General features: G+C 29.8%; 1 protein-coding gene and 1 long non-coding RNA gene across 4 annotated transcripts; both read left to right on the forward strand.

Annotated features, from left to right (window-relative positions):
* Positions 1 to 766: 766 nt before the first annotated feature.
* On the forward strand, positions 767 to 4,097 carry LOC100802931 (bifunctional epoxide hydrolase 2). Of its 3 annotated transcripts, none has more exons than XM_041007503.1 (6): positions 767 to 963; positions 1,059 to 1,273; positions 1,645 to 1,818; positions 2,199 to 2,434; positions 2,980 to 3,250; positions 3,805 to 4,097. In XM_041007503.1, exons 1-5 carry the CDS (start codon positions 819 to 821, stop codon positions 3,227 to 3,229), a joined length of 1,020 nt encoding a protein of 339 aa, XP_040863437.1. In that variant the 5' UTR covers positions 767 to 818; the 3' UTR covers positions 3,230 to 3,250; positions 3,805 to 4,097. The 3 variants fall into 3 exon arrangements, with proteins under 3 accessions (XP_040863437.1, XP_040863438.1, XP_006592426.1); XM_041007504.1 differs by having other exon boundaries at positions 2,980 to 3,184; XM_006592363.4 differs by lacking the exon at positions 3,805 to 4,097 and having other exon boundaries at positions 769 to 963; positions 2,980 to 3,492.
* A 5,897-nt stretch (positions 4,098 to 9,994) lies between these two features.
* Positions 9,995 to 10,883, forward strand: LOC121173197 (uncharacterized). The gene is made up of 5 exons (XR_005887607.1): positions 9,995 to 10,053; positions 10,126 to 10,230; positions 10,311 to 10,364; positions 10,529 to 10,624; positions 10,706 to 10,883. It is a non-coding gene; the product is annotated as an uncharacterized lncRNA (long non-coding RNA).
* Position 10,884: the final 1 nt, after the last annotated feature.

Consider the following 10,884-nt stretch of genomic DNA (forward strand, 5'->3'; position numbering starts at 1 on the left):
GCCGACCTAATTGATGGTAGGGGATTCGATAATAGCTTGCACAAGTTATTATAATCTTGTTGCTATCATTGTAAAAAAAAAAAGTTATTAACATGAGTTACAAAATGCAAATAAAAAGTGATAATCAAAATATATAATATGTTTTAAAGTATTCAATAATATTAAATCTATAGTTATTAAAAATTAAAAAGAAGGGGTGAATCATAAATAATTTTATGAACACCCAAGTTTTCTTTTTAAGTATTTAACATATTTATAAATCTAAATATTATATTTAAGATCACTGTTAAATTAAAATAATCCTGAATCAGTTCATCTCATGTCGAATGATTGTAATCTGTCTAATTTATCAATAAGATGCATTAAAAAAACAAAATACATATAATATTAAGTCAATAATTAACTTATATATAATTTTATAAATAATATGGAATAATTATAATCGTACATATACTTCCTTCATGTAATTTTCATTCTACTTTTTTATTCACAACTTGTTATATTTATTATCTCTTTCAATTTTTTTTTCTTCTTTTTCCTATCTTTTCCCCTCCACTCCACTCTATTTGGGTTGGATTGATACTTCTACAAATTACAAAATAGAAAATGATGATGAGTAGGCCTTATTTTTGGGAAAAGATAGAAGAGAAGAGATAGATAAAAAATAATAAATATAAAATGATGTAATAGGATAAAATGAGATATAAATAAGATGAATGAGAAAGTAAATGTAAAATAATAATAACTCACAAAATTTCCTCAACCACACCACACTGCCACATTACAAGATCTTTATATTTGACAGTCTAGTGTTCCTTATGTTCTCGGTTCTCACCCATTTCCTTACTCTTTCACTCTACTTTTCAGACAACACTCTTACCCCTCCTTGTATGATGGAGAAGATCCAGCACAGTGAGGTGGAAGTAAAGGGACTGAAGCTGCACGTGGCAGAGATTGGAAGTGGTCATTTTCTGAGTGCATATTGGAACACACTTCAAAACAGTTAGTTAATACTCATTTGCATCAAATTCAGGTTAATGATCCTTTTGTTTGTGCAGGCTCCAAGGCAGTGGTGTTCTTGCATGGATTCCCAGAGATCTGGTACACATGGAGGCACCAAATGATTGCTGTGGCAAATGCTGGTTATAGGGCAATTGCCTTTGATTTCAGAGGCTATGGACTCTCTGAGCAACCAGCAGAGCCTGAAAAGGAAACCATGTTTGATCTGGTTCATGAAATAGTGGGTCTTTTGGATGCTTTAAGCATCAGCAAGGTAAGAAGAAGCTAGATATGCAACAGTGCATGTCTCATGATGAATTTGTCAAATTTTATAATTATATATATGTGGATCAGTTCTAGAAATTTTAGTTAGATGTTACAGTACACGTGCCTCTAATGTACCTCCATCATGCATGTAACTTAAATTGAAGAAATATTTTAAAGATAATCCAATTCTTATGCAAGTATGAATAAGGCTGGGTAGTATAATTTCTATACCTGCACATTTACTTGCAAATTTTATAAATAAACTTGTACTCAGACCAAGATTCATTTAATAAGGAAATACCTTAACAACTAAGTTTGAGTCTAATAGAAATATTCATCCTTCCTAATTGCATATGCAATTTTGCTTGTTTATATCAGGCTTTCCTTGTTGGCAAGGATTTTGGTGCCATCCCAGGACATCTTACTACTGCAGTACACCCAGAAAGAGTAGCTGGTATCATAACTTTAGGCATTCCTTTCATGCTCCCGGGTCCCTCTGCAGTGGAGAGCCACCTTCTGCTCCCCAAAGGGTTTTATATTACTAGGTGGCGGGTACAAATTCCATCTTGCACTATAGATTTTATTTTTCACTGGAATGTTTTAGTAGTAGTTATTGACTAGTAAAGCATCGATTTCATCCTTAAATTATTACCTTCTTTCCTAAATGATCCTTAAAGTAAAAAATACAACTTAAGTAGTCTCGTAAGTATAGAAAATTATGCTAAGTAGTTCTCCAAATATTGAAACCTCCCTCAAATTAGTCCTTAAACTTTACTAAACTAAACCAACTTAAGGACTAAAATGATGAATATTCAGTACTTCAGGAATTACTTAAATGGTTTTATAGCTTTCGGGACTACTTAGGAAAAAGGATAATACTTTGAGGACTAAATTGATGATTTATTCAATTATTGACTGATTTCAATTTTCAGGAGCCTGGGAGGGCAGAAGCAGATTTTGGCCGCTTTCCTGTGAAATCAGTGATAAGGAACATCTACATTCTCTTCTCTAGAAGTGAGGTTCCAATAGCAGCTGATGATCAAGAAATCATGGACTTGTTTGACCCATCTACTGCCCTACCTCCATGGTTCTCTGAGGAAGACCTTGCAACATATGCATCATTATATGAAAAATCTGGATTCAAATATGCATTGCAGGTTCCTTACAGGTAAATAGAAAAAATTCTCACTTCCCCCCTTTTAAATTGAAATGCTACTCCAAATGTTTTTATTTTCCCTCAACTTAGGTTATTTCTAGACTATAATATCAATTTATCCTTCCAGTTAGTTTTATTCCTAAATCCTAATATCACAAAATGGTAAATTTAGTGTCTGATCTATATTCCTAAATCCCTAAAGTTAACATCATCGGTCGGTATGGTCCATAATTTGGTACCTACCATAATGTTAGGTACCTCATAAAAAATATTAGGTACCAAATTAACTTATACACATTAGAATTTTGAAAAAAATTGGTTGATAATAGACTGATAGTTAAAATCAAGGATTAGTTGCTTTCGACTAAATTAACTTATTATTGTCAAAGATTAAATTTGCTTTTTCAAATTGTCAAAGACAAATTTGAAGGATGGAGATTGATGTTTGTGAAAGCTGGCATTTTCCCAACTCTTTAAAATAAAACAAAATGTTATAAATAGTCTTGAGGGTACAGATTTCTCCAACATTACATTTGAAATGTTTATGATGCATGCAGGAGTATTAATGTGGATGCTGGCTTAAGTGATGTAAAAGTTACTATTCCATCACTTCTGATCATGGGTGAGAAAGATTATGTGTTCAAGTTTCCAGGCATGGAGGACTATATTCGAAGTGGGGCAGTGAAAAATTTTGTGCCGGACTTGGAAATCGTGTATATTCCAGAAGGAAGCCATTTTGTGCATGAACAAATGCCAGAGAAGGTGAACCAGTTCATCATTGAGTTCCTTGACAAACAAAATATATGAACGTTTGCTTTCAGGCTAAAGGTTTGGTGTAATAAAGTTTGATTCACGTTATTTTTCTTTATAACCCTTACAGCTTGTATTATGTCAAATTATTTGACATGGAGAGATGAGAGAGTATGTATATTTGATAATTGGCGTAAGCAAATCTAAATGATGTGGAAAATTCAGGACTCTTTCGATGCTGCTTAATCTGCCCTAGTTGTAATGTCTGGTTCTAAAACTTTAAGCTTATTAATGGAATAATAGAAAGATTTGTAAGGGTATAACATTACTCATTTTGCATATACAATACAAAATTCACATTTTATTGTCAACAAAAAATTGACAGTAAAACACAAAATGGACGATAAATAGACATTATCATAGGCTTTGCATCTACCTTAGCTCCAACGCTACAAATCCGGAAGTTGTGTACATGTTTCTAGCCAACACTACCGAATGTTGGCCAAAACATGAATGCTAACTTGAAAGTAAAAAATAAAAAAAAAAAAACAGGTTGAGTCTACTTTTTTATCGGCCATATTAGTGTCATCAATTACATGGCTATTACTAATGGTTTTTTTTTTTTTTAACAGGAAAGATATGTATATATAAATTAACTTTCTAGAAGGCCTATCAACCACACAAGGTGTACAGAGATGTCTATACAAAATATGGGACCAGCAAAAAATGAAGCTTTTGTTAATTGGGGATAATCTTTTTTGGAAATTATCAAATGGAGGTGCATTTTGAAAAATTATCCGAAGGGTAAGTTGCACATGGTGTCTACGACTTTGTGATCATAGATGGATTTTAGACTTGAAGTTTTGATTTTTTTTTTTTTTCAAACAGAAGTTGTAAGTCTTGTTGCGACTTATTAATTCTTTTTTTAATTGTTCATGTTAGAAGTCATAAAACATGCATCGACTTCATGATTGTCTTAAAATAAGAATTAATTTGTTTTCTAGTTGCAAAGAAATTCTGATTTTATCACTATTATAAAAAGCAATTTTAACATCGGCTTATTAACATTGGTTTGTCCAAAACCGATGTTAAGCATTAACATCGGTTTTTTGAAAAACCGATGACGTGTATGCATTAACATCGGTTTTTTGAAAAATCGATGTTAATATAAACTTTTTTGTAATTATTTATATATTTTTAAAAAAAATCATATATTGCGTTATTAATTATATTTTAATTAAAAAATAAAAAAATTAATAAAAAATAATAAATTCAAAAGGTAAACATTTAAAAATTTAACTAAATTTTTAAAATGAATTTTGTAATTTTAATTTTATTATTTCATGATTATCATTTAAATATAACATACATTTATATAAATTATTTGATATTAGTTAATTTGAAAATATAAAAAAACTTTTTTTTAATAATAGAATTTAACTTTAATAGAATTTTTATAGAATGTTGGTAAAAATAATTATATCATAAAAAAAATTAAAATCTTTTATTAATATATTTTTATTTAATTATTATAAAAATAAAAAATTAGTTTTTTTCTACAGAGTCAGCGTCAGCATCATTAAAATTTTTAGAAGTCATCTATTAGGGTTTTATTTTTCTGCAAAAATAAAGCCAAATACTGTTTATTAAGATATGTAGTAATAATTATATAATACATATTTATTCACTGACGCACAAGACTATAAAATTACCATTTTTTTGGAATTTAATTAGATTAGAAATTGACTCCCTCCAAAAATAAAAGGGCTTAAATACAAAATACATGGGTTCCTGCAATTTAATATTTTATTTTTATGTTTAATTTTTTTTGTTTTAGTTTTTAAAAATGTGTTTGTTTTATTTTTGGTTTTTAAAATATTTTAAATAATATTTTTTTAATGTTTAAAGTGTTATTTAAAATATTTTAAAGATAAAAATAAACAAATAAATTTGATAAGAGAAAAAAAATGTATTTTAAGGTAAAAGAAAATATCACTTGGTAATCATATCTTCATTTAAAATCCAAATGTTCAAATGTAAAAAACGCCTCTACAGTCCAAATGTTCTAAGAAAATTCAAATTCCAAATATAAATAAATAAAAAAAGTCAAAACGAGGTCGTTTTTCGGTATGTGAGCTTTATTTTTAAGTGTGTGAGTGGTAAAGTGCGTTTTTGTGAACTCAAAATTCCCAAAAGCAAAGAACACAACGCCACGAAGAAAACGCCACAAAGTGGTAAAGTGCTAGTTTTGTGAACACAACATCATTTTACTTAATTTATTTTTTTTCTTCTATAAAATAGATCCAACTTATATTTAACTTTAGTTTTTTTTTCTTTTATCTTTAGGATCGAACAAGATATAAAAACTCTTTTGCTGGTTTTGGAGGCTTTGACACCTTTAGACCTCTCTGGATGGATTGCTAGTGTAGGTGAGTTTCCATTCTGCTACTTGAGGATTATGTAGGTTCATCATTGATATTTATATATGGTGAATGATGATTTTTCTATAGACTCTGTGAGAAAAATGCCTCAAGTTAGGGTTTGCGTTTTTATGCTGATTTTATTGACTCTGTGAGGAAGAAAATAATATATTAAAAAATGATACTATGAGATTTATATCTTTTATATTTTATTTTGATCTAAAAGTTTATCTTGTATTTTATTTTTCTTCTCTGATTCTCTTGTGTAAATCAAACACACCTAAATGGACCATTTATATTTATTTATTTATTCACATTTTGATACGGCATGGCGCATGTACATGGAATTAATTTATAGCATTTACTAAACCAAGCACTATCCATGGCGATGGTGGGTCTCTTTTTATTAATAATAATAAAATCGTACAAAGCTGGATGGGAAGCACCTTGGCATGCACACCATAGAAACGTAACCACAAGGCACACACACAAGCATTAGGAAATTGACAACTTTTGTTCCTTGTATATCAATTAGTTAAAAATAGTTCCCAGATTCACGTTGCAAGTATATATACATATAGTAATAAAGCAGTATTTTCATTCCATGCCTAAGCAATGTTGGCATGGCAACCACCTCATGTTGTTGCCTCACGTGTCTCACGGCACACCACTTTCATGGATAAGATCTCATTGTTGCCTCATATTGCTCTTTCATTTTCTAATTGACAGCTACTACCAACCCTGTTTTTAAATTCATATGAAAATCTCCTTAAAAAAATTGAGATGAAAACTATAAACAAGAGGTACCCATGTCACCCAATAAGCAAAAAGTTACATTAATGATTAAAATGATAAATATAAAAATGTAACTTTTTTACTGAGAATTAGATAAATTATTAAACTACTTCGAAGTAAATTTATTTTAATTTAATAATTAATAATTTAATTGATTGAATTGCCTAATTTTTGTGATTGAACATTAAATTTATGCTGGGGAAAAAAAGACGTCTCATATTTTGATAGATAATTTGTGTAATTAATGTTTTGAAACATTATATTATCAAGATTTTATATAAAAATTTATATATATATATATGTTTAGACAAATTTTTGTTTACATATTCCGTTTTCTTGACATTGAATACTGGTTTCGTCCCTTTATTATGTACTTATCTTTTCTGAGTTGGTTGGATTTCACTCCATGCAATTTTCAACTCACTCTTATGAATATATATATATATATATATATATATATATATATATATATATATATATATATATATATATATATATTACCTGTTGATTTGTCTTCCAACAAAATGATAACATTAAAAATGATAATAAACATTCAATTTAATTTATTAAAGTTTGGTATTGGAATGTGTGATTCTATAGCGTTCTAGTCCTCTGTCCTTGTGTGTGCTCCATATGTATAAGTCTCATCTCTCTCAGAATCCAGTGCCTACTACTATCTACCGACTCTACCGTCAATCATCACTAACACTTGTATATTCTCCCTTGGCTTCCTTACTATTTCCATAGCCAGGTGTGCCAATGCTTTTCATTTTTCTTTCAACGCATTATCATCCTATGCCATCTTTACATCACATACATATCACTAGTGGAGCTCCCATCTATACTACAGAGCAAATAGTCACTCCGTGAGAAAAATGCCTCAAGTTAGACATATAGTAGCATCATATGATTCACATCCCTTCTCTTCTCTATGTAGCTTGTAATGGACTCAACATTTTCGTGAAACTTCCGTATATTGAATTACTAAGTGAGTAAAGATAAATTTACACTCAAAATAATATTTACCAAACATGTACTAAATATCAAGCTACAAAAACTTATATATTTGAATTACTAAGCTTCTTATTATTAAAATTTGTATCCTACATAAAATACAATTATTTAATGCTAATAAAAATTTACTATCATGAGGCTTATATTTTTGTTAAGATTACATTTTTCTTGTCATTTGGTTTTTCAATTTAGGTACCTATTATGTTTTATTTCATGACAATTTCCATAGTTGCCATGATGCAGGGAATATGAGCCTGTACTTTTTCTAATTCTTCCACAGGGAAGAACCCTATTTTGTTCATTGTTATTATTTTTTCATCTCATTTTTTTTTCTTTTTACAAATTTTAGGAAGTGCAGTATTAGATTGTACATGTGGTAGAGTAGATATATTAAATTGAAAACGACCATATTAGTGAGATCTAAATAGGATGTCTTTTGTTGAGACAATTGGTTTTCAGTGTGATGGTTTAAAACTGTTGACCATTTTCTTTTAGTCTAATTCCCTAGTAGTGGCGAGAGTAGCCACTGTTGACCAATGGTGTCTTATGCTCGCAAGGTAGCCATTGCTTATGGAATGTCTTAATCATCAATCACTTATTTAGTCTGCTTGAAATGATTGCATGAAGCATGGAGGGACCTAGTTAGTTAGGTAATCTCACCCCAGCACTTCGCGCTAGGTAGGGATCTTATTGAGCATGAATGGATATTCTAATGTGTCATGTGAACAATGTATATATCTATTTTTCGTCATTAATTAAGTGAGATATAATCTAAATTTATATAAAAAAATTAAAAGTAAATGCAAAACATTCACGTGAGAAAATAGATGAAAAGGTCAAGTCTTGTATAAAGCATATGCCTATTGACAATTCTAATTATGTGCTCAAAGTAGCGTATGACTCACAAAGAAAGTTTATTGCACTCCATTTTAGTCAATGTCTAATGTGGTTGTTCCTATGATGATGAATCTATCAACACGCGCGTAATTTGGGTACAAAAAAAGAAAAATAAAATTAAAGTATAGTGATTTTTTTAGATCTCCCTTGACTTGTTTATATGTTGATGCAAGAAGAATTTGGGAACGTGCCACGTGCTACCATTTATATTCTCTAACGCTGACAAGAATAAAAAGTTAATTAGCATGTGCTCTCTGCGTGAGTTTGTTCAAGATTTGAGAACTGTATCTGATTAATTAATTTGAATATCGTATCCATACAAGAACAAAGGGTTAATCATATCATATATATGCTCAAGTGCAATGATGCAAGTTGAAACAAAATAATAAATACGTGCAAAAGTAAATATCATTTACTTGCACGTATTTATTATTTTGTAGCTTACTTTCAGAGCTATTCGAGTTTATGTTTATACTTGATTAATGTTAAGAATCCATTTTTATTACTTTTGTAGCTTACTTCAAATAATTTGGGGAGGAAAGAGACAAAGGACCACACTTGTCCTTTTTCCATATACGCCTCTCATTCTTTTGTTAGGTAAATGTTTGTCTCCAGTTTTATAGTTAATAAAGATGTTTAGTTTCATTTTACAAAATAAAAATAGTTTCTATGCAAAATTATAGAAATATATATATATATATATATATATATATATATATATATATTTCATATTTATTTGTTAATTCATTTATTAATTATTTATAATCTAATTAAGTTTCTTAATTAATAATAGTAATATATTACTTTTTATGCATTAACATTCTTCACCTGTATGGTAATTGTCTTAGATACTATGTTCAAATGAATGCTGGCTCGTAACATCCAAAAATGTTTATGCATGTATTGAATATGAATTTTTTATTGGGTTTGGAAATAAATCGAATATGAATTGTCTTAGACACTCTATTTTTTTTTCAAATGTAACACTCACTTTCTATTTGTTTTTTTTATTGCACTCAATTTCTATTTGTATTAATGGATAATTTTAAACCTTCCCTTCCTATATATAACCTAAGGCAATTTATAGCTTCTTGACAAATTCATAGCACCGGCAGGGACAGATAAAGGGGATAAGCAGGGCTTCAGCCCCCTCCCTCAAAAGCTTTTTATGTCTATTTTTCCATGTGAAGTTAGTGGCATTTGAATTTGGAAATAATAGCCTGGATGGGGATGGGGAGATTGCAGGAGGTGGCATTATTGTGATACAACCAAATGTGACTTTTTGATGATACTTCATAGCATAGGATCTCCATCATTCAATGTGGCCATAATTAGCAATTTGGATGGAGCACTTTCTACTCAAATAGAGAGGGAATTTTTTTCTGAGTGGCAATTAAACTAACTTTGAGTAGCAATTACATGAGTCGATACTATAGAGTTTTGCTTCTGAGTGTAGCATTCATATTGATATTTGTTTTTCGGAATGATGATTGATGTAGGTGTTCATTCAGTCATTTTAGATTACTATTAATTACCAAAGTAATTGTTTTAAATTCATACATAATTAACTTTGACTTAACAACACAGCCATCTGACTGAGACAAGTGTGCGAGCGGGGAATTCTGATGTGTATGGATTCCTCGAGCGACAGTCCATTCAGAGATCTGGGCAATCACAATTTGAATCTGAAAGTTACATCAAGAGTTGGATACAGAGTTCAAAACGAGATGTTTACCTTGGAGCCTACCTGAATGGGTAAGTCAAACACAATAATTGAATTTAAATAATCTATACTACTACAATAACCCATATTCGTCTCTACTGCAGCGGACACTGGCAAATGGTTGTCATTCTGCCTAAGGAAAACCTAGTTGTCTGATTTTGTTCTTTACATAACAGGTCAAACAACTACCTTAAGGGAATAATTAACAGGTCAGTATTGTTTTCAATACATTTTCATTGACATAACTCAAGAACATCAATATTTTAATGTTCCTCATATTCAACACTAGTGCTTTGAAGGGACTTGATGATGCTCCACAACCAAAATCCAAGGCTGCTGCTAGGTGGATTGTTGTTAAGATACGTGATTTAAATAAAAGTTCTACTTATATATATATATATATATATATATATATATATATATATATATATATATATATATATTATGTGTGTGTACACTAATTGTAGTTAACGTTTAATTAATATCCAAATTTCATTATGTATTTAGTGTAATAGACAAAAAGGAATCACTGAATGTGGCTACTACGTGATGCACTGAATGTTCATGATAATCTTAGGATCTTTCAGGAATAATTGGGAGACGGTAATTGTTTATTTCAAACAAAGTTGGTTTTCTTATAATTGTTATTACATTATTAATTTATTTTTTTATTTGATCATGCAGTATTTTAATGAAGTTAGACCATTGGAAGCAGAGAGATTCAAGGCGTTTCGCATCCAGTGAGCACAGTATTATCTAAAAGTTAGAAATCAAACATAGGATGTTAGGCAACTATGTAACTTTAGGTTACTTAATTAGTTTACATACTTTGCATTACATTTTTTATAATTGTTGTTTCATCT

The sequence above is a fragment of the Glycine max genome, chromosome 12 (assembly GCF_000004515.6).
Source record: "Glycine max cultivar Williams 82 chromosome 12, Glycine_max_v4.0, whole genome shotgun sequence".
In the NCBI taxonomy this organism is placed as follows: Eukaryota; Viridiplantae; Streptophyta; class Magnoliopsida; order Fabales; family Fabaceae; genus Glycine; species Glycine max.